This window comes from Halichoerus grypus, chromosome 13 (assembly GCF_964656455.1).
Source record: "Halichoerus grypus chromosome 13, mHalGry1.hap1.1, whole genome shotgun sequence".
In the NCBI taxonomy this organism is placed as follows: domain Eukaryota; kingdom Metazoa; phylum Chordata; class Mammalia; order Carnivora; family Phocidae; genus Halichoerus; species Halichoerus grypus.
This window is the reverse complement of record NC_135724.1, coordinates 89,371,424-89,394,478: the sequence shown is the minus strand read 5'-3', so window position 1 is coordinate 89,394,478 and position 23,055 is coordinate 89,371,424. Positions and strand designations below refer to the sequence as shown.

Below are 23,055 nucleotides of genomic sequence, written 5' to 3'. Positions count from 1 at the left end.
TCTATGCATCCTGCCTTCAGAACCCCCATGCAGAGGCTGGGCAGACCGCACACAGGGGCAGTGAGACCACAGAACAGAGAGAGAGAGAGAGAGTGTGTGTGTGTGTGTGTCTGTGTGTGTGTGGCAGGGGCGGGGGGAGCACTCTGTCTTTTGCAGGAGTGCAGAGCAGACTCAGCTCCTGGGAATGACATGTAAAGTCCACCCTCCAAGGCACCAGCCTTACATCCTAGAGTCCCAACGATGGCAGCCCACTTCCCTATACCTGAGCCATTCTTGCTTCGGTTTCCATCTCCTTGTCTCCAGGCTGTAGGACAACCAGAAAGTCTAGAAGCAGACAGATCATCGTGTGTTGCTGTCTGTAAGCCATTAATACAAATTACCTGCATTTCCAGACCTGGGGTTCCCCCTGTATAAACGCTCAGCTGCCTCTTTCTCCCTCGTGGAGATAGGTAAGGCAAGAAAACCCACTCCGAGAGAAATGTCAAGTTAAAACAGCCCTGGTTCCTGTGTATCCCTGTGGGAAACTAAAAAAAAAAAAAAAAGAAAAAAGACAATAAAGAATGCTCAGATTTTAGCAACTCTTGGTCAAGTCAGACACTGGGGTGTGGGAGTTCCAGAAGGTAATCCCGGGAGCATTTCTCCTGGAGCTGGGGCCCGGTGTGACCACGGAAAACTGCTAAAACTGCTCCCACGCTGCGGGCTTCCTTCTCCAAACCCAGCATCGGGAGGAACCAGCTGAGAAGTGGGTTTCCAAGCCAGGTTTCACAAGGCACAAGAAGTGGTTGCCGTAGAAATCATCTTTACAAATGAATAAGTAAATACAGCAACTAAATATCAGAGCTCGGAGGCTCTTAGCTATCAGTCCCGGGCACTTGGAAACAGTGAATGGTAGAAACAACGCAGTTTCTTTTTCTTTTTTTCTTTCTTTGCTTTCTTTCTCTCTCTCTCCTTCCTTTCTAGATTTTATTTATTTGAGAGAGAGAGAGAGACAGAGCACAAGCAGGGGGAGGGGGAGGGACAGAGGGAGAAGCAGACTCCCCGCTGAGCAGGGACCCTGAGATCATGACCTGAGCCAAATGCAGATGCTTAACCGACTGAGCCACCCAGGCGCCCTGAAAAAAGCCAAGTTTCAATCCTAACAGCAAACACGGATGACTGCGGGGTATCTAGGTGCGAGGCAGTGCTCCACATGCTTTCCCCGTACGAACTCCTGTAACGCAATCACCCGCGTGCGCACACCAGAATGGCTCCATGTCGCCCAGGGGGGAGGTGACGCACACAGAGCTGTCACCTGCCCAAGGTCACACAGCCGGCTGTTCCAGGGCCGAGTGCACCCTGTTCCCTCCAAGGTGAAGATGCAGTCATCCATGACGGCTGAATCCTCAGGACACCCCTGCACGTCGGCAGGGCAGAGGCTGTTTCCGTGTGATGGATAAGGTGGTGTAGCGTGATGGATGGACAGCTTCGGAAAAGGAAAGGGATTTGTGCAAGGTGACGGGCTGGCCAACACAGCTGCTCCTGGTGCCAGATCTTCCGCTTGTCAACCAAGGACTCTGTCTGCCTCGAGTGCGGGCGGCTGGTGGGGACAGAGATCTGGACTGGTAGGAGGGGCTTCCCGCCAAGACAGGGTGCACATGATGATGCCAGGTGTTCTCAGGGAGGATTCAACATGCATCAGTTTTTAATCTTCTCTGGCACCTATGACCCCCACTGTACCATGAAGAGACTGTCCCCCTAGGAGGACATTCACCAAGACAGACACATACTGCTCCGTAACCCTTTTTTTAAAAAAGATTTTATTTTTAAGTAATCTCTGCACCCAACATGGGGCTTGAACCCACAACCCCGAGATCAAGAGTCGCACGCTCTACCGACTGAGCCAGCCGGGTGCCCCTGCTGTGTAACCCTTTTGTAAAGTGAAGCAGAAAATTCCAGTCCTCTCTCTGCCACGTAAAAAACAGACACACAGGTGGCCTCGCCTGGCAATAAATATTTTAATTTTTGTTTCATTTTTATGATGACAAATAATTTTCAAGTTATTTCCTTTTTTTTTTTTTAAATACAAAGCTAAACCACAAACAGGTACAACCAAGACATTTTATCTCACATTTACACACTCTGTCGGATCCTCCTCCAATTCTCTGACCACTGACCAGGCAAGTGTGGGGTGGGGGGGGGGGGAAGACTTTCTTAGGTAGCACCGTGGTGACGCCGGGGGGGCATCAAGGTTGAGGACAGGCTCTCATACCTGTCTCCATTCACATTTACCTGGGACCAGGGGAGGCTGGGAGACCCCAGGTCATGGATCCAGAGCCACGGCCCCCTGGACTGCAGGTTACCAGAGTGAGAATAGGTCCCCCTTCAAGAGGGAGGAAGCTACCTAGTCCTCCTGCATCACAGTCAAGGTGAAAACTGTGCCCTCAGCCTTGATCCCTGGGCTGCTGGGCCTGCCCACTCCGCTGGTGCACCCGTGGCTGGGGTAGGGGCCCTGCATTTCAGGGTCTGCGGGTTCCCCCTTCGGTTCATGGCTGCATCTTCATTTTTGCAGGAAGGACACCAGGTGGTCTGACAAACAGAAAGCCTGACAGCAGATCTGGAACTTTCAACCCATTGGAATTGGGTCAGGGTGGGGGGAGGGTGGTAATGGGTAAGTAATTTCTGGTCCCGCTACAAAACTTTTATTTTTGATTAGAATAGAGTACCATCTCAAATCTCTTCTACAAAAACAAAAACCAAACCAAAACAAAACAAAAAAAAAAAAGAAAAAAAAGAAAAAAGAAAAAACGCAGCCACTTCACTCACTTCAAGACCTATATACATGTAAGTTGTTTTCTGTGGTTTTTTTCTTTTTTTTTTTTTGTCTTTTTAAAATTTTTAAATTTTTATTATTATTTTTTTTAAAATAAATTCAGTGTTCACATTTCTATAAAGAATTAACCCAGTTTTGGGAAACCCTGCCCCGGCAGGGCGAGCAAGCAATGCTTTTCCCTGCCCACATCTACTCTGATTACCCGCCCTGATGCTTCGAGGTGCCCAGAAAAGCGGCAGCCCGTGGAAGAGTAAACCTAGGCCCGGCCCGCGCCCGGGGGCCACTGGGTCAGTAAGCTTTCAAGAGAGCAGAGGGGAAGACTAGCTTACTGCGAAACCTTTTTAAAAAATATTCATACACTTCCATGTGCGCCTGTCCAGACGTCAGGAAAACAAGAGCTTGGGAACACCCCGGCCGGGCCTCGGGAGTCGCCGGCGGGGGCGTGGGGAGGAGAGTCCTGGCTCTTCGGCGGGAGGCGGGCGTCACCCGGCTTCCTAGTTCATGTTCACTCTTTCCTCTAAAACCTGTGCTGCGTCCTCGACTGCATGCACGGGAAGCACGAACGTGTGACTTGTATGCAAAAAAGGTACAAAACAACTAGAATATAAAAGTTTTGGTAATATAAGGCCATCTGTTCCAGTCCACCTTGGAAACCTGCAACAGATATTTAAATACTACAGTGAAAAGGCATCTTAATATACTTTTTAAAAACATCTGAAGTAATCTGCTAAGATTAAGTGTGTAAAAAAAAAAAAAACCAAAAACTCAATTCCCTTTGAGGGCACTTTGTCCGTGGAAGGAGGGAGGGGCGGGGAGGGCGGGGAGGTTAATGCTTCAGCCAGGGGTGCGCTTCGATGGAGGCGCGGCTGCGGTCCCCGTAGTCATACAGGAGCTCCTCCCCCGCCTTGATGTCGCGGGAGGCGATGAGGATGAGGTGAGGCACGCCGTCGATGTCGTGCAGTTTGGTTTGGCAGTTTCCACATTTACTGTGATTGATCAGTCGTCCCAGGCGATTTGTCTCTCTAGTCGCATCCACACTGGCGGGAGGGAGGGCGACAGAGGATTACACTGACAAAGGGGCTTTTGATCCCAGTCACGCCAGCTCTCGACTCTGGTGGGATGTCGATTTATGGCCGCGTTTCGGGGAAAGCAGTTCAAATCAAAAAACCATCTTTAAGAGCCCAGGGAGGCACTGGGTGGGAGGCGGCAGGAACGCAAAAGGCTCTTTGTGGGGGCGCGTGAGGCAAGTGCGTAACAGATAAATGAGTACAAATCAAGTCGGCTGGTAGTGGGGGAAGCTGCGCGTGTGGGGAGGCAGGGAGCTTCGGGAACTCTCCGTACCCCCTGCTCCATTTTACTGGGGACCTAAAACCGCTCAGAAAAAGAGAGCCTAATAAAAAAAAAAAAAAAACCAAAAACCCCAATCGAGTGCACTGGCCATATGGGGAAAGGAGCAGCCAGGGATTTCTAGAGCTGCTCTGGCTGCAGGCCACGAGAGAGCGCGGCCTGGTGAGCCTCGGCGCGGACTGTCCCCGCCTAGCCCGCTTCTGCTTCTCGTCTGCTCAGACGGCAGCCGGAACAGCTCCAACCCCACGTGGTAAAATGGCAAGTGGGGGAGAGCGCTTCGCGGCTTGGAAAAAAAAGACGTAGCAAGAGTGAAACCAGAAGCAGGATGCCCTCGTGGCTCCCGGCCCGGAGGCCTGTCCTCTGCCAGGGCACGGAAAAGCCACTTGAAGCTCCAGCGGACTTACCAGTAGGTTTTGCTCAGATACTGAAAATAGTACATGTAGCAGCCCGTCGAGGGGTCCTGTGCGTACAGAGCCTCCCGCTTCTTGGCGTCGGTGATCTCGATGAGGTCCCCGTGGTACTCGACCACAAACTCGCCCCGGGAGAACTGCTTGGTGGCGATCACACCCCTGCCCTTGCCGTCGATGAGGTCAATCTGTCGGGAGGTGAGAAGCGCTGCTTCCTGACCCCGCGCAGGGCCAGCGGCCCGCGCTTGCCCCCCTCGCCGAGGTGTGCCCTAGATCCCGCGCTACGGACACAGCACGGCGGGCAGTCTGAACCGGACACAGCTGTTCCACCGTCGCCACAACCCGTCACCCCACAAGGGTCCCTTGTGCTCTTTGCAAAGCACTGTTACATGTGAGCCTCCGGAGAGATCTGCCGGGTGGGTGTTGCCCCATTTTGTAGAGGAGGGAACGGAGGCTCGGAGAGGCAGAACCACGTCCAAGGCCACGTGGCAGGGAAGTGATAAAGCCCGACTCACATCCACACACGTGGCCTCTTCTGGGGAGTAGTAGGACCCCGTGTTCCAAGTGTCTCCTTTTTTCTGGAATTTACCCTCCCGTGCTTCTCCTTGCTCCGTTATAAATGGGGTTGCAGGGTGACTGCTTGCGGGGCCCAGACTTAAGTTGGGGTCCTCCTGGATGGGTGTGTGGAACTGGAGCTTTTTTCTGAGCCTCGAGTCCCAGCCCAGACCCACCCGGTGGCCACTGTAGGGCTCCGCCCCTCTCATCCACCCAGTGTTTGCAATACATGAGAATAAAGGAAATTTCTTGGGCCCTGTCGTTTCCCAGGAAAACAGTTTAGGAAAAATGTTTGCCCAGGCCTCATGCCAAATGAAAGAAAGCCAGCTACGACAGGCCATCTACTCTGTGACTCCATTCATAGGACATGTCCAGAACAGGCACACAGCTGGGGCTGGGGGAGTGGGGGCTGACGGCTACTGGGTGCAGGGTTTCCATTTGGGAGGATGAGAAAGTTCTGGAACTAGACAGGGATGATAGTTACAGAACACTGTGAACGTACTTAACGACACGGAATTGTACACTTTAAACGGGTTAAAATGGTACGTTTTATGTTATACGTATTTTACCGCAATCTTAAAAAGTTTTCTCAGGATAACGTTTCCCGTATAAAAACCATTAGTGTTTCCTTCCCGAGATGCTCCCTGGGCAGATTTCGTATCTGGCCCCTTGACAACCTAAGAGTCTGACTAGCCGCAGTTAGTTAACGGGGTTACGGCAGCCCGCCGGCCGCCGGGCGCTGAGGAGCGGGGGGGGGGGGGGGGTTGTACCTTCCAGCCTCAGCCTCCAAGCAGTAGACCCTGCTGCCCCTTACCTTCATTCCTTCTTCCTTCCCACTTTCAATCAACTCGTCTATTCTTTTCCTTTCTTCAGACTGGGTGGAGGGAAGAGAAACAAGAAGCACTTCAGCATTCTCTCCTGGGCCACTCTGGGCAGCCTGGACCACCCGCAGGTCACTCACGGCTGGCCTCCGTGACATCAGTCCCCAAAGACGCCCACGCCCCACAGCCCCATCTGTCTCTCACTGCCCATCTGTTGTGGACAGTTTGCCACCTGGGGCTCAAATGGACCAGGAGGGACACAGTGGTGGCCCGACTGCAGAACTGGGTTGGGGGCTGGGTTCTATTTGGCACGTGCAGTGTTTTTTAAACCATCTAAATTGCCAACATGAAAAAATCATGACTCTTGACTTCATATAAAATCGGCTAGGGCAGATGAGAGGCTGTGCCTTTCGAAGGGGCGGGTGTACGTCACGTCCCTCCTGTCTGATGGCCCCTGTTGGCACCCTGGTTCAGGAACTTTGACCTGGGTCTCCATGAAGCCACTGCTACGGATGAGAACATGCCTCCCACCCCCAAGAGGCAGGACCACCCTGAACAAAGAAGTCAGACAGGAGCGGACACTCCTGGCCCCACCGGCCCCTCGGGGCCACCACCTCCCTCCCAGATCCAAGTGCCCGGGACTGCGGGGAGGCACGGGGAGCCACACAGAGACCACCAGAAGCCCAGGCCCTCCACTGGCTGCCACGGCTGGGCTCACAGGCGAGGCCTCCACCCAGCGCCGAGCACAGACCCAGCCGGGCCGGCGGCCCCACCCGCAGCGCGCACGGACTCGGTCCCTCTCCACGTGGATGTACTGAACGCCTGTGGCGTGACGCGGAGCCCGGGTCTCTGTAGGTTTACAGACACCGCGCAAGAGCCGCACCAGACAGCCCTGCCTCCAGCCCACACCCCAGCGCTTTCACGGCCGCCTCCCCGGGCTCCTGGCGTCCGCTCTGACCACCCCTTCACTCTATTCCCCGCACAGCAGCCAGAGGGGTCTTGTAAAAAGCTACGTAAGGGGCGCCTGGGCAGCTCAGTCGGTTAAGCGTCCGACTCTTGGTTTCGGCTCAGGTCATGATCTCTTGGGGTCATGGGATCGAGCCCCACCATCAGGCTCTGTGCTCTGCAGGGAGTCTGCTTGAAATTCTCTCTCTTCCCTTCCTGCCCCCCACTCTCACTTGCTCTCTCTCAAATAAATAAATCTTTAAAAAATAAATAAAAAATGGGACGCCTGGGTGGCTCAGTCATTAAGCGTCTGCCTTTGGCTCAGGTCATGATCCCAAGGTCCTGGGATCGAGCCCCACGTCGGGCTCCCTGCTCCCTCTGTCCCTTCGCCCCGCTCGTGTGCTCTTTCTCTCGCTCTCAAATAAATAAAAATAAAATAAAATAAAAATGTACATAAGATCATGTCATTTCCCTGCTTAAAGCCTTCCAAAAAGTTTACTGAATAGTAATGGGCCAATGTTGGTTCACTGTGACAAATGTACCAGGACAGTGTATGGAAGGTGTTAATGATGGGGAAACCGAGTAAACGGTCTATGGGGGTACTCTGCACTATCTTTGCAACTCCTCTATAAATCTAAAATTATTCCAAAATAAAAAGTTTATTTAAAGAGAAGCAAAAGCTTGGGGCGCCTGGGTGGTGCAGTGTGTTGAGTGCCCAGCTCTTGGTTTTGGCTCAGGTCATGATCTCAGGGTCGTGAGATCGAGCCCCGCGTTGGGCTCTGCACTCAGTGGGACCCTGCTTGAGACTCTCTCTCTCTCCCTCTGTCCCTCCCCCTCTGAAATGAATAAATAAACCTTAAAAAAAAAAAAAGAGAAGCAAAAGCTTTTCCATATCTTCTCACTGCTACAGGGATAAAATCCACTTTTCCGATGGCCTGTAAGGCTCTGCAGGGTCCCAGCCCTGCCTCAGCAGCCATCTTCACCCCTTCTCCCACATTCTGGCCACACTGATGACTCTCTTAGAGGGCCAGGCTAGTTCCTGCCTCGGGGCCTTTGCACGTGCTCTTCCCCCTGCCTGGAACACCCTTTCCCCAATCCATTCACCTGGCTTGTGTCCTCCCTTCTTTCCAAGCTCTGTTCAAAAGGCACCTCCCTCAGTGAAATTTCCCTGATTACTGTAGCTAAAGTAGCCTTAGCCTCACTGTTGCTTTCACACTACTCTGTTTTATTAAATTAATGTCAAAGGACTATCTAAAATTATCTTGTTCTTTGGTTGTTGTTTTTTTAAGTTGTTTATCACTCTCCACTTGAATATAAGCTCCCTGAGAACAGGAGATCTTGTATGCCGTGGGATATCCTGGCCGAGAACAGTGCCTGGCACAAAGTAAGCCCTCAAGCACAGCAACATCAACACATACACATCACACACACAACCACCTTGCTGAAAAATTAGTGTGCGAAGAAGACCAGACCAGGGAGAAATGCAGTGAGCTCTGTAACCGGGATTGATGGTGGGCTAGGCACCCGGGGACTTTCCTGCTGGGACTGAATGAGGCAAGAGGAGCTGAGCTGGGGAAGCTGGGCGCAGGCTAGATGCCCTGAATGCAGAGCCGCAGTCTGAGTTTCGTTCTGGAGGCTCAGTGCTTGGGGGCATGCACCAACCAGCTCCAGGCTTCCGAAGAGAAATCAGGCAGGCAGCAGCCTGGGCAGGGCGGGGGTGGGGGGGGTTGCCAGAGGCAGACTGAGTGGGAGGTAAGCAAGGTCTGAATTAGGTCGAGGCTGCTCTGCACATCAGGCCCGGGGCTGGGCTGGGGAGAAAGAAGCCGGGGCACTGCCCCAGTGCAGGCTGTCACCCCACCCACAAGCAGGCCAACCAGCTAAGGGGCCCCCGCAGCAAAACAACGAGGGGTTCAGGGTATCTCTCCAAGGCCCAGTGTCCACCCTCTTCCCTGGCCCTGGCCCTGCCCGCTCTGCCTTCAAACTCAATTAAGTATCCGCAGAGGTTTTAATTTTAGTTTCTCCTCTGGCTACCCCCAGCCCCCTCTTATGCCCCCTGTGCCTGGGCCGTGGTTTCTGGGGCCTCAAAGAGCAGGCAGGTCAGGACTGACCTCACCCCTCAGATGAGGCCCAGCTGCCCCAGCCTCGAGCTTTACCTGTGCCATCCAGAGAAGACACCGCCCTGGCCAACCACAGCCTCGCCACCTCAGCCGACAGCCGCCTTCCCGCCGGGCCAGCAGCCCCCTGGCCCCGGAGGTCACTCAGCAGAGCCACCCCAAACAAGCGGAGCTCGGCACGGCTCTCCTCGCCACTGGCTCTGTGTCTGGTGACATGGCGAGCTTACTAGCTGCAGACCAAGCTTCAGAGAAGTGAGTGTCTGCTCCCTTCTGCTCATCTGCTGCGACATTTTGCAGACCTGCATCACATCCCTCCTCCAGCCAGAAAAGCCCTTCTTTTTCATTAAAAAGGCAAACTGAGCTGCCCCCGCTCTGCAGCCCGTGGCAGGCCTCGGCGAACCCCCAGCGCTCCCTGTGTGGGCACCGCAGCCCCGACCGCGGCTGGGAGGTGTTTGGGGTTCCGGGGCCTGGCACCACCTCGCCCTCTGCAGTGCTGTGAGACCGACCTAGCACGGCCTCCCACTGCAGGCAAACATTTTATAACAGCTTGTTCTTGGCTCAAAGACATTGCCTTTCTAAAGAAATAAAGCCAAAGCTGCTCTCTGGGGGGCGGGGGATGGACCCCTTCTCTCATTTATTTTAAAGGAAGCCTCATCAATTCAAATAAGCAGAGGAAGAGAATGCTAAATTGCCGTATCGGCATCTACGGTTTTAACCCACAAAATGCGGAAGGAGTCTAGTTCAGGTTGAAAAGCTAAAACCGACAAGGCCTCAGGGAGGAGGCTGGGGGGGGGGGCGGTGCGCATGGAACTTCCCCGCCGCTCTGTGGGGGCGGCAATCCGAGCTCTGCTCCTGCCCCCCGGCTGGCTGTGAGGCTGCGGGCGGGCGGGGGGCTGCAGGGCACACGGCGCCCGGGGTCCTGGGGTCCGGCTCCTCAACAGAAAGGCCAGGACCGCACCTCCCCGCGCCAAACACTGACCCGCTGCCGCCGGACGGCCGACTGCGGAGCCGCTCGCAGCCTACAGACCCGGGGGCCCGGCCTGCTCTTCCCACCTCCTAGGGCCACAGCCCGGGGGAGCGAGGACAGAGGCGCCGCGGGAAGTGACAGCTACGGGGAGCAACGGCGGCAGTGTAACCGCTGGCCGGTGCCCCCCGGGGGCCAGGCCCGGTTCCCAGCTCCTCGTGCCCCAGCGCACCGGCCCTCCCGGCTACACCCCTACAAGCTAGTGCTTTGTTGCCCCGCCGGACACACAGGGCGACCGAGGCACAGAACAGACGCGTGACTGGCCCGAGTCGTACAACCATGAGTGGCTTCCAAGCCACTGCTCCGTGCCCCCTTGAGACGCGCCACGGAGCGCGTGGCGAGCAGACGGACAAGCCTCGCAAAGACCACGCGGCCCCCGGGGTCCCAGGCTCCCTCGGCCCCCCCACACGCCTGGACGAGACGCTGTCACCGGACCGCTGGCCGCGCCACGCCATGCGCCTTCACGGACGCGTCGTACCGAGCCTCGGGTGACCCCCCACGTCAGGATGACGCCCGCTAGGCCACGGCCGCCACAGAGAACATGCCCGCCCCCCCCCCCCCCCCCCGGCAGCCCCGCGAGCCCGGAGGAAAGCCGCGGCCTCTACCTGCAGCTCAGCTTTGCTCTTCCGGGAGCTCCGGCGCACCGGGTAGAAATCCGTGAGTTTGCGGTTCTGCTGCGTCTTCCCTTGAGCTCTGGGGCGGGAAGGGGAGAGGAGAAAACAAGGATGAGCACTGAAGACGCATGCGGCCCGGAGGCACGCCATCCTCAGCGATCGTGTCACTTCCACACCTCTGTCCACCGGGACCTGCGCTCACGCAGGCTCACCTGCCCAAGGGGGCGTCGGAGCGTCAAGAGACAGGCTGCCTCCTCTTGGGGGGGGGGGGGGGGAAGAGCTCCTGAGCTCTGGACTCGGGCCAGACTGACATGCTGACAAGTAAGTGTCCCCGGTGGTGACGCACGGCACCTGAGCCCCGATGACACAGACGCCGGGCGGGGGCCCTGCTCCCCCTAGCGAGCACCTGAGCCGGGGCCGCCGGGGTGAGAGGCAGCACGCCGCGCCGTGGCAGGGAAGGGCTCCGGAAGGCACTTACTTTTTCCGAGGGGCCTGTTTGCCCTTGACGGGCTTTTTCAGGGCTGGCTTGGCCACGGCGGCAATGGCAGGATCACAAGACGAGGTCGGAGTTTTTGGAGGTTCTGCTGCTTCAGATTTTTGGTTTGGAAAAGGTGCCAGGGGACCTCTCCTGGCGTCTTTGAGCTTCTGTTCCTCGGACTTCATGGTGCTCCGTACCGCGTTCCCACTGTTTCTCTTCTCTGCAGGCAGAGCGTGGGGAAAGACAGAGGGTTAGACTCCACTCTCCGTGTCCCAATCTCTCGACCCTCAGCTGCATTCTAAGACAGGCCTTCAGAGGAGAGAGGACCCTGGGTGTGCCAGGCGCCAGCGCCCCCCGCCTGTGAGACCCCGTGTCTACCAACGGCTTCGGGGGGAGAAGCATGTAGCTTTACTTTCGGACCCACACACTGGGCAGAGCTGTTCGTCTGCATCTTTTTTTTTTTTTTCTTCAGCTTTACTGAAGTATCGCTGACAAATAAAATAGTAAGATATTTGCAGTGTACTTCCTGATGAGTGGATAGACATGGTGGAAGGACTGCTCCCATCTAGTCTGTGAACGTTTCTGATCTCCTGCAGACCCCAGGAGAAAAGCTAAATCCCCAGAGTGGGCCAGCGTTGATGGACAGGAATAAGGTAATAAAGCAGAACTTCTTCCCTAGCAAAGACCTCTTCCCCAAGAGCCGCTTGGCATGCTTCATTTCAGACTCTTAAGAAAAAAACATTTCCTCTTCTAACGGGGCCAAAGCCCTACGTTCATGGTGGTTCTCAGCACAGTGACCTGACACTGGTCAGTGCGGCGCCGGGAGGGACGGCAAAAAGGATTCGTTACTAAAAATAGTTGTGAAGCACCAGTGTGGGTGAATGATTCACTTTTTAAAAAAATGACTTACTTAAAAAAAAAAAAAAAAAGACTTACTTTAAAAAAAAAACAATAAGTAAATAATAAGTAGCTGGTAGGAACGTAAAATGGCGCAGTCACTTTCAAAAAGAGTCTGGCAGTTGTTCAAAAGTTCAACATGGAGTTACCATATGACCCAGCAATTCCACGCCTAGGCGGCTGCGATCACAATTAAAAACATATGTCCGCACAAAAAACCTGTATGTGAATGTTTGTGGCAGCTTATTCACAATGGCCAAAGAGGAGAAACCACCCAAATGTCCATCCACTGATGACTGGGTGAGTACACTGGGGTCCATCCACGTGACGGAATATTATTCAGCCACGGAAAGGAGCGAAATCTTAACACCTGCCCTTGAAAACATGATGCTGAGTGGAAGAAGCCAGACACCCAAGGCTACAGATCCTGCGTGATTCCATTTACTTATGTCCAGAACCAGCAAATCCACAGGGATAGAAAGTAGATTAGTGGTTGCCAGGGGCTGGGGGAGAGGTGGTATGAGGAGAGACTAATGGGCACAAGGCTTCTTTTGTGGGGTGAGGAAATGTTCTGGTACCAGACAGTTGGTCATGGTTGTGCCTGTCTCTGAAGAGACTAAAAACCACTGCGTTGTACGCTTTAAAACGGCGACCACCATGATATGTGAGCTCAATAAATAAGCTAAAAAGAAAACTAAATACATCCAAATCCAGCCAGGCCATTCTCACTGCCTTACATGCCTTCAGCGGAACCAGAGGGAGTGAAGTCCAAGACATCACCCATAAAAACCCTAGGAGTGCGTGATGCCCATGAACGTCAGCGACCACGTCAGTCTGAGTCAAAGCAGAAAAAGGGTTGAGAATCAAGGACAAAAGCCTGGCCCTTGGGCTCTCCTCCAAATATATCTGGCCCCAAATCCTAACTGTGGCCATTTAGTGACACTGTAAGTCAAATAAGCTTATGTACCATGCCACCATTGAGGATCATTTACATTCCACCCCACTCCAGGAGGGATGGGAGACTGCCTGACCACCACCCAGGGAGAGCCCATTCGCCACCCAGCCCCTACTCGGTGGAGGCTCGTCTAAGTGCTGCCGATGCAGCAAGGATCAGGCCAGCCCAGGAAGGGGGGCCAGTGTGGAGCACTGTACAAAGCCCTCTGCACCCATGCTTTCACCAATCTTCAGAATAGCCCTGCGAAGTAGGAGTTCTCCCTCCCACTTCAAAGATGAAAGAACGAAGGCTCAGAAAAGCGGAGTGACCTGCCCCAGCCTCTCCTTGGAAGTGGCAGAGCTAGGATTAGAACCCAAGTCATTTGACGACTGACTGAAACAGTATCACCCACTGCCCTGGGCGGGGAATCAAGCCGAGGCCCGGCTCCTACCCCTGGCTCTGGGCTTCCCCACGCCTGGCGCTCAGATCTGGCCCCGGACATTGGCCTCACCATCACTTATGGCACTTTCTGTAAATGAATTACGAGGCTTCCTCGTCCGGAGCCCCTGGCAGCCAGAGTTCTGCTTCTTTAAGGCAAGTTTTAATTAGAAGGGAGCGTGGTGCACTGGGGAAAGCTCCTAGTCCCCACTGCAGCTTTAACAGGGGAAACATTTGGAAGAGAGCAACAGAATTTTCAGTAACTATGTATGTTCTTGTTCAGTATTTTAACTCCAAACCTCACTACAGAGTATACTGCTTCAGAAAGCAGCACTGAACACTTGAGTGGAAAGAAACTCAGAAATGAGGTCAAGGCCAGCTCAAAAGAGGGAAGGAAGTCAGTTCCCTACGTTCCCACAACACAGTTAGGGCTGCCAGCACCTGGCCTGTACCGCCCAGACTCGTAACTTCTGTACTTTGGGTACATGTGAGCCTCCTCATCTGCAGCTCAGGTGTTATTTTTGCAACTTGGCAACACACTCAAGCTTGAAGGACATGCTAACTCTTGTGAAAGCAGGGAAAACCTGTTAGACCGACAGGGCACACACCCCGGGACAGGCCACTCTTCTCCTCTGTCTGTTTCTTAGCAGCAAGACAGAACGTGGTTCAAACCCTTGAACTTGGGTTTGAAAAGGCTGGATAAACATTTAATATATGTGCACAATTAGGAAGGAGAGAGGCTTCTGCAACCCGACCAGCTGTGGTCAGAACAGGGCCATTTCAGAGCCTTACCTTCTCGTTTCCTGTAGAGTCCGGCTAATGGCTTCCCCTGGCATTTGACTTCGTGATGTGCAACTGAGTTCTCTTCCTGAAGGGGGGAACGCATTCCAGAGCATTTGTTGGGGCTCATGTAGGAATAGATCTTTGATTGCCCGGTAAATACGTTCTCCTAAAACGACAAATGCATGTTCTGAAAGAGGCTTGAAGAAGAAGATCCCAGGGCAAATGGCGGAGAAGGGCACTCAGAATAACCGAAACCAAAAACCGACACCATCTCTCAAAAGCAGGCCACCAGGAGTTGCCAGCCCTGGGAGAACAGTGGAAGGTTTACGATCTCCCAGGTCCGAGTTAGACATTTCCTGAACTCATGTGGTCTCGAATTCTGGTCACTAAGGACACATCTGGCCGGCAGGAAGCCAGCTTTATACCAAGGCGTATACCAGAAGCAGACAACCTACCAGCAGCAGACGGGTCAGAATGACCCGGACTGAACGACTGCAGAATTTGAAGGGCTGGCCTATGTGCAGGAGCGAACTCCCCTGGCAGGAGCTGCAGGAGCTCTTAGCACAGAAACAGGCCTCAGGGAATCTGATTAACCACTTCTCGGTCCTGAAGGCCTCCGGCAGGACTCGTCATTACCGCCTGAGCCTTCAGTGTGCCCAAGCCTGGCCCCTCTCAAATCAACGCAGCCCAGCAGCCTCCCAGGACTGCGGGACTGGACTGCAGTGGTAACTGAGGGGTGGGGTTGGGGGTGGAGAGCTTAATAAAAGCAGAGCCTAGAGCCAGCGCATGCAGGGCGGTCACTCTACTGCAAATGGCATCTTGGCATTAATAGGAGGAGGGTGGGCAGGCGGGTGGGGCGTCTCTGGGCGTGGGGCCTCCCTCGCCTCTGAGTAAGCACAGAATGGAGGAGGGCTTCCCCAGAAACACTGCTAGGGCCCTTCTGCCTGGGGAACCTTTAAACACCAAGTCAGCGAGACCCGTGACCTCTCTGAGGGTCCCGGCCAGGCCCCGCACACCCTGGGAAGGCAGCCACCGCCGCGGTAGCTGGGTCTCGGGGTGCGGAAATGCCATAAAGACACAAACTTTTCCGAGGTCAAATATTGCCAGGGTCATGGCGGAGCCAGTGTGGACGCCACTCCCAGGCAGGCAGCAGAAAAGGAAGCTGCCCGAGCCGGGCGCCCCGCCCGCACGCCCGCACCCCCCGCCCCTGGGCCCAGGGCCGCGGGCGGGGGGTCCCGGGGCGCGCGCACGTGCTCGAGGCGCCGGGCCGGCGGGGGCGGCCCGGCCGCGCGGCCCCTCGGGACGCGCTGAGTGAGTGCGGGGAGGGTGCCTGCTTACCCCGTTGGTGCGGGGCCTCCCCGGGCCCCTCCGCTCCACCATCTCCGGGCCCGGGGCCGTCGCTGCCACCGCCGCCGCCGCCGCCGCCGCCTCCACCGCGCGGGGCTTGGACATCTTCCTGCCTGGAGAGGGGGACCCGGGGGAAGCGGGGGAGGGGGCGCTCAGGGCGCGGCGGGGCGGGGAGCGGGGCCGCCCGGGCCGGGCGCCGCGGCGGCGCCTCCCGCCGCAGCCATGTTCCGAGGGCCTGGCGGTGGTGGGCCGCCCGCGCCGCCGGGAGGCAGGGGCCGGCCGGCCGGGCCGGGCCGGGGCCCGGGTCGCCCTCCCGCCGCCCGGCCCGGCCGGGCCCCGCGCGCCGCCCGCCCCCCGCGCGGCCGGGCCCGCCACACCCACCTGCAGCCCGGCCAGGCCCATGGCGGCGCGCCCCGCGCCCTCGCCCTCGCCGCCGCGGCCCGGCCACCACCGCTGCCGCTGCCGCTGCTGCTGCTGCTGCCGCCGCCACCAGCGCCGCCGCGGCGCCCCGGGGAAGGGCCGGCGGCGCCCCACGGCGCCCCCTTCCCCCATGGCCTGCGAGGCAGGGCCCGGCACCAGCGCGCCGCGGCAGCCCCGGCCGGCCCGGGACCGAGGACTCTGGGAGGGAGGCGCTGGCGGCGCGTCCTCCGCGGCCCGCCCGCTCGCCGCCGCCGCCGCCCACCGTCCGGCTCCCGGCCCGGGGAGGGGGCTGGCAGGGGCGGCGCTGCGAGGCTCCTCCGGAGGGAGGGAGGGAAGGGGGGAGGGCGGGCCGCGCGGCCGCGACGAATCCCGACTCGGGCGCGCCCCCTCTCGCGCGTGCTCAGCCACTCGGGGAGGAAGGGGTGGGAAACATGATAATGACAGCCCGGGCTCGCGCCGGCCAGGCTCTTGCTCTCGCTGGCTCCGCGGATATTTTGGGAGACCCGTCGGTGCCAGGCGCAGTCAGCAGCGGGGAGCGCCACAGGCGAGAGTCCTCCTGTGTGCCCGAGCCTGTGCTCCCTGAGCGTTTTATGGGCATTTAATCCTCCCGCAAGTCCCCCTCCGGGGGGGGGGGGAGAGGGGGGCAGGTCCTGTGGCAAACCCGTTAAAAATGAGGATACTGGGGCTCAGGAGAGGTGCAGCGGCTTGCCTAAGGCCACAGAACTAGAAAGCGACGGGGTCAAGTGTCAAACCCAGGCGGTCTGCACCTGACCCGTTCAGGCCCTGGGGAGATAGAGCCAGTGGTTTTAATGGCAAGTTGGTGGGGTGCTCCCCGTGCATACACCATCTCATCCAAACCTCACAACAGCCCTATGAAGGTACACACCATTATTCTGTCCTTTCCACGGATAGGGAAACTGAGGTTCAGAGAAGTGAGGAGCTTTGGCCAAATTCTCGGAACTTAAAATGAATTTCCAGGCCAAATGACCCCAGAGCCTGCACTCCCAGCCACAGATGAGGAAATTCAAGATAGGAGGGACAGAGGCTGTTGCAGAAGCGTTTAGCAAGTCACCTGGTTCTCCTGTCCACCCCCATGAGAAAATGTCCTAGGAAGGCAGGGGTTCCAGCCAGTGGGGTGTCTTGTGTTGGCAGAACTCACTGCCCTGCACCACTGTGCTGAAGCCATTAGGGTGTGAGGGCCCACAGCCAAGAGTCACTGTATTTCTGCTAAGTCATAGATGCAAACAAGACACCTCAGGGCGTCTAGCTCCTACTGCTTGGGTCATGGCCTGGGAGGCAAGCCTTGGGTTTCTCTCCCTGCATCTGCCCCAGAGGTGCTTTGTGACCACGGCCAACTCACTTCCCTGGACTAGGCCTCAGCGTCCTTGTGGATAAGAACCAAGAACCTTGAATTCCTTAACCCACCCAGGGCACCTTCCAACATCCACAGAAAAACAAATGGCTGTCACTTGAAGTAGCTGCCTCCCCTTAAGAAGGGATAAGACGAAATAGGATTAAATGGCAGGAATAGGCTCAGGACAACATCTCCCAAATCAGTTCATGCTTTAGCATCCTGGACAGGGCTGGGGAGCACCCTCCTTCCTACATCTATCCCCTCCCCCGGGCAGTCCCCACCCCAACACTAACTCCAGTAGGGTGGGATACTCTGCTCACTTGAATACCCAAGAGACTATGCAGAGAGTGAAAGCGGATTCTAAAGTGACACTCTGACATGCAGGTCACGCCATCTGAAATAGAGCGCTAACTCTCCAGGGCAGAGAATTTTGCAGTTTGTCGCCAAACTATCATGGGAATTGTGGTTTGAGAACAGGAAGCAGCCACTCAGGTCATCTTTTCTACTTCACATGCTATTTCAACATCCTCCCACCCCCCACCCCCAACCACACACACATGCTCAGGGCCACGGCTTTGTCTATTTCGGCCCTCAAATGCAGGGGTTACCTACATTAAGATCCAAGTCTAGCACCCATTCCTCAACTCTGCAGCTCTGGTACTAGAAGATCTAATACAAATCATTTGATGTAACCTTCAACACAGTCTTTCCTGTCTCTGGACAGGAGGTGTTTATGTGTATGTAACAAATATACCCAACAGCAGAAATAAAAACTTTTTTTTTTTTTTTTTAAAGATTTTATTTATTTATTTGACAGAGAGAGACACAGCGAGAGAGGGAACACAAGCAGGGGGAGTGGGAGAGGGAGAAGCAGGCTCCCCGCAGAGCAGGGAGCCTGATGCGGGGGCTCAATCCCAGGACCCTGGGATCATTGACCTGAGCCGAAGGCAGTCGCTTAACGACTGAGCCACCCAGGCGCCCCAGAAATAAAAACTCTTAATGTTGTCCAGGATCTCCTAGAAATAGAATTCAACAGGAATGATACTAATAGCTAACATTTATTCAATGTTTATGTGCTAGGCCCTATTAATAATGCATTATTTAATTTAACCTTTCCAACCCTTTAGGAGAAGGTACTATTCTTATTTCACAAATGTAGAAATTGAGGGGCACCTGGTGGCTCAGTCGTTAAGCGTCTCCCTTTGGCTCAGGTCATGATCCCAGGGTCCTAGGATGGAGCCCCCGCATCGGGCTCCCTGCTCGGCGGGAAGCATGCTTCTCTCTCTCCCACTCCCCCTGCTTGTGTTCCCTCTCTCGCTATGTCTCTGTCAAATAAATAAAATCTTAAAAAAAAAATGTAGAAGTTGAGGCTCAGGGAAGATGAAGCACTTGACTGAGGATTACATGACTAAAGTGGTTAATAGAGCTGAGATCTCAACCCAGGGCTGCCTTATGAGAGTACTCTACCATAAAGAATGTATATTGCTTCCCTTGAACTCAAACACAAAAATAGCAATTCATTCATTCCACATTTATTGAATACCTACTTTGTTGCAGGCCCTTGCTAAGGACACAACAGTGTACATAAAGACAGATGGAGCACATTGAGGCCAGAGGGGTAGGCAGGGCCCTATAGGCCATGGTGAGGATTGAGGATTTGATCCTAAGAACAGTGGGGGAGGGAGGAGGAGTGAAGGTCACACGATAAAAATCTGTGTTCTTGGGGACCACTCGAGCTGCTGAGGGATAATAAATTGTAAATGGTAAAAGTGGAAAGAGGGAGACCAATTAGGAGGCCATCTGGCCCTGGCAGCAGAAATGGAGAAAAGCAGATGGACTAATCCTCCTCAAACTAATATACTTAAGGTTGAAAATATTTACATGATTGTAAAACTTCAAAACCAGAGAGGAGTTGCCTGGTATCTGAACATTTTGTTCCTTGACCCAGCAGGGTTCTCAAAGTGAACTACAAGTTTGCAACAAAGACAGCTTTTCTAGAAGAAAAAGCCTGACTCTTCATTCGAAGTATTCTAAATGATTTGATATTTACACTACCAAATGCTCAAATTTAATAATCTACAAGAGTAACGAAGCCTTAAGAAATAAGTAACTACTAAGAAAGAAAGAAAGAAAGAAAGAAAGAAAGAAAGAAAGAAAGAAAGAAAAAGAAAGAGAAAGAAAGAAAGAAAGAAAGAAAGAAAGAAGGAAAGAAAGAAAGAAAGAAGTAACTACTAGTTCGGGGGTCAGGCGAGATAGGGAGAATTACTAACCAATAAATTACAAAGGTGATTTGTAAGCCTGCCATGGTAGAAGCTGGGAACACTTGTCTTCACTTTGGCTAAGGGAGACAGAGTGTAAGAAGCAAAGGCACAGCATGGCCAGAGTCTAGACAGTGACTTTGGACTTCAAGCTTCCACCTCTGAAAAATGGGAATAACAATTTGTAAAGATTAACTGAGATAATAAAATGCCTGGTCCTCAATGGTAATTATTATTTGCCTATATTAAGTATTTACATATTTCAGTGGCAAATTGCTTAGTTTTGTTTTCCCTATAGATTAATTAGAGCAAGCCATCTTTTTCCTTTTTTAAGGCCCTACTGTTGAAACAGTTAGCTTGAATGATTTTGCTCTAATGGGAAAAATGAATCAGGGAAGCATAGATTTATTATGATTTGTCAGATACTTTTAAATATACTTTTAGATGCTTAACACTTTTCTGAAGAAAAAAAATTCGTCTTAGCTTTCTCTGTGGATTGGGTTATGATGCTCGTTAACTTGAAGTTCACTTTGCCTCATTTCTTAATCAGAATCTGGGTTGTCCCAAAAGACCCTAAAAGGACTCTGGGATAATAAAGGATGCAGCTGGGTGCAGGGCCTGAAAACAAAGGTGCCCAATAAATATTTGCTGAATGAATCCTTATTTTATTCATTATAATTTTTATAGGGAGCATACTGCATTAAGGCAAATTCCTACTAACCTGTACTGCCTTGGGATTTTGAGAAAAATGTCAAACCTCAACTAATTTTTCTTTAATAATAATTCTACTCAACCATCACGCTCAAGTTTTTGCATGGAGGAGACACAGCGGCTGGAAATGACCAGCGGTTGGAGATCACTTTGCCGCATAACGTGGGTCTTGTTGTGCTGACAGCAAACTAAGTGTGCAAAGAAGGGCTTAAGGCAGGGACATCGCCTCCCGCGGCTGGACAATCCCACCCGAGCCATGTCCCGTGGGCAGGAGTCCTGACCAGCTGCAGCGTGACGAAGGGTCGCCCCGGGTGGTGCCATGGGACTCATCTCAACCCAAAAATGAGGTGACTCAGGGCACGGAGACGGAAGGCGCCTGCTGCGGTGTCCACGCCGACGCGCTCCCCACGATGGAGGTTACCCATCTGCGCCCTGGCCTCGGAGTCACCTCCTTTCCCAGCGAGAGAGAGCCCCGAAATGGGCGAAGCCTTGCCTTCCCCCCTCCTCGTATCAGTAACAACCACTCCCTGGAGGGGCCCTGCGCTTTAGTCTCCGAAGAGCTTTGACATATGGATCTGTTGTCCCTGGAGAGGCAGGCCAGCGGGTGCCCACACTTTAGAAAGGAGAAACCGAGGCATGGGAGTGGGAGGGACTTCTGGAGACTTGGCGGGGGGGTAGGTCGGAGAAGGTTCCGCAACAACCCCCCCAGCCCCGTCTCCGCGCTCCGTCCGAGCAGACCTCTCAGCAGGGCGCCTCCCCGCTGCCGCTCCCGCCACCCTGGTGCCCCGCTCAGCGCGACCCCCCACCCCAGCCGCCCCGGCGCTGACCACCTGGGCAAATACCTCTAGCCATGGCCCGGCTCTGTCACCGCCTAGGATCTCCCGGGAAACGCAGCTTTCGAAAAAAGTTGCAACAACTGTAGCCAACTGCTCCGCGGAGCTACGGCTGCTGCCCTGATTGGCGCAGTTGCCCGCCTCTCCCCAGGCTGCCCTCTGTGATAGGCGAACTCAGGAGGGAAAGCCCGCCCTTCTTCCCGCCTCCTTGGCGGGGGCGGGGCAAGCGGACGCACTTTCTACAAGCGCTTTAGGGACAGGTCCCGGCGGAGGAGGTGGGAGGGGGTTTAAATTTTACCGTCTCCCTGCGCTGATTGGCTGAGGTGGGAGGACACCCGCGATGCCATTGGGAGGCCCCAAACTCCGCCCTCTCCCGGTGCTGAAGCTCCGCCTCGGGAGCTTTAGTCACGCGGCTGGAGGCCCGGGCTCAGAGTGGACCGGGTCTGGGACTTCCGGTTCTTCTCGGGTTTGACAGGAACCCGACCTCTGACCCCTCGATCTCCCCTTATGACCTGCAAACCCTAGTTCTCCCCACAGTTTGGCGTCTCCAGCCCCTTGACTCCGACAGCAGTTTATTTCATTCATTCCTAAGTTTGAAAGGTTTACTGAGCCTGTTCTTCCAGTATTCAAAACCAGCTGGCACAGCTACCAACTAAATGGGTCAGAGGATGAACCTTCCGGAACCTCAGAAATCCTAGCCCATGTTACCTACCCATTTCCCAGATGGAGAAAGAGAGGCGACCAGGAGGATCAGGTAACTTACTTGCTGCCCAAGATCACCCAGCAGTTTAATTGCAGGGCCTGGATCAGTCTTGAGACTCTGAGTCCACTAGATGGCTACCTTAATCTCAGGGAAACAACCCCGCCCTGTGCCCCACTCTGGGGACCCTACGAGTAAGTCCCCAGAGAAACACATATGTCTTCGATAATCTTTGCTTTGAACACGGGGAAGGTGTCCAGTTACAGCTCTTCTCTGGGGTCCCTCCTGGAGATGTAGGCAGAGGTCACTCATCCACTGTCTCTCTGGTCCCCAAGAAGATTTTGGCGTCCTCGCCATTGCCCAAGGACCCTACCATTGCAGCGAAAAATGAAGGAAAGCTAAATAAGGTGATGTATGTGAAAGCACTGGGAAAAGTAGAGAGTGACACTTTTTTTTTTAAGATTTTATTTATTTATTTGAGGTGGAGGGAGGAGTGGGGGAGCGAAGAATCTCAAGCAGACTCCTGCTGAGCGAGGGGCTCGAGGCAGGGCTCCACCTCACGACCCTGAGATCATGACCTAAGCAGAAACCAAGAGTCAGGAATGCCTGAGTGGTTCAGCTCATGATCCCAGAGTCCTGGGATCGAGTCCCACATCGGGCTCCCTGCTCGGCGGGGAGCCTGCTTCTCCCTCTCCCTCTGCCTGCCGCTCCCTCTGCTTATGCTCTCTCTGTCAAATAAATAAATGAAATCTTTAAAGTAAATAATAAATAATTTTTTAATGCATTTATTCTACACTTAAACTGTATACCTGGCACCATTTGGTACCCCAAAGATACAGTGATGAATAAGACACAGATCCTTCCCCATATTTTTTAGGGAAGAAACAAACAAGAAACCACATTTTAAAAAGATAATCTTAGGGGCACCTGGGTGGCTCAGTTGTTAAACGTCTGCCTTCTGCTCAGGTCCTGATCCCAGGGTCCTGGGATTGAGCCCCACATCAGGCTCCCTGCTCAGCAGGAAGCCTGCTTCTCCCTCTCCCACTCCCCCTGCTTGTGTTCCCTCTCTTGCTGTGTCTCTCTGTGTCAAATAAATAAATAAATAAATCTTAAAAAAAAAAAAAAAAAAGATAATCTTAGGGGCACCTGGCTGGCTTGGTTGGTGGAATGTGCAACTTTTTTTTTTTTTTTTAGATTTTTTAAATTTATTTGAGAGAGTGAGCAAGAGAGAGAGCATAGGAGCAGGGGCAGAGGGAGAGAGAGAAG

The 23,055-nt window shown here is 54.2% G+C and overlaps 1 protein-coding gene across 4 annotated transcripts; it reads right to left on the bottom strand.

Moving 5' to 3' along the window:
• Nucleotides 1-1,975: 1,975 nt before the first annotated feature.
• Nucleotides 1,976-21,147, bottom strand: KMT5A (lysine methyltransferase 5A). 4 transcript variants are annotated; one of them, XM_036080575.2, is made up of 8 exons: nt 21,099-21,147; nt 15,505-15,626; nt 14,176-14,332; nt 11,115-11,334; nt 10,628-10,715; nt 5,933-5,992; nt 4,561-4,751; nt 1,976-3,846 (listed from the first exon to the last, which is right to left on the bottom strand). In XM_036080575.2, exons 1-8 carry the CDS (start codon nt 21,106-21,108, stop codon nt 3,636-3,638), a joined length of 1,059 nt encoding a protein of 352 aa, XP_035936468.1. In that variant the 5' UTR covers nt 21,109-21,147; the 3' UTR covers nt 1,976-3,635. The 4 variants fall into 4 exon arrangements, with proteins under 4 accessions (XP_035936468.1, XP_035936478.1, XP_035936459.2 ...); XM_036080585.2 differs by lacking the exon at nt 21,099-21,147 and adding an exon at nt 15,895-16,191; XM_036080566.2 differs by lacking the exons at nt 15,505-15,626; nt 21,099-21,147 and adding an exon at nt 15,895-16,191.
• Between the last annotated feature and the right edge of the window lie 1,908 nt (nt 21,148-23,055).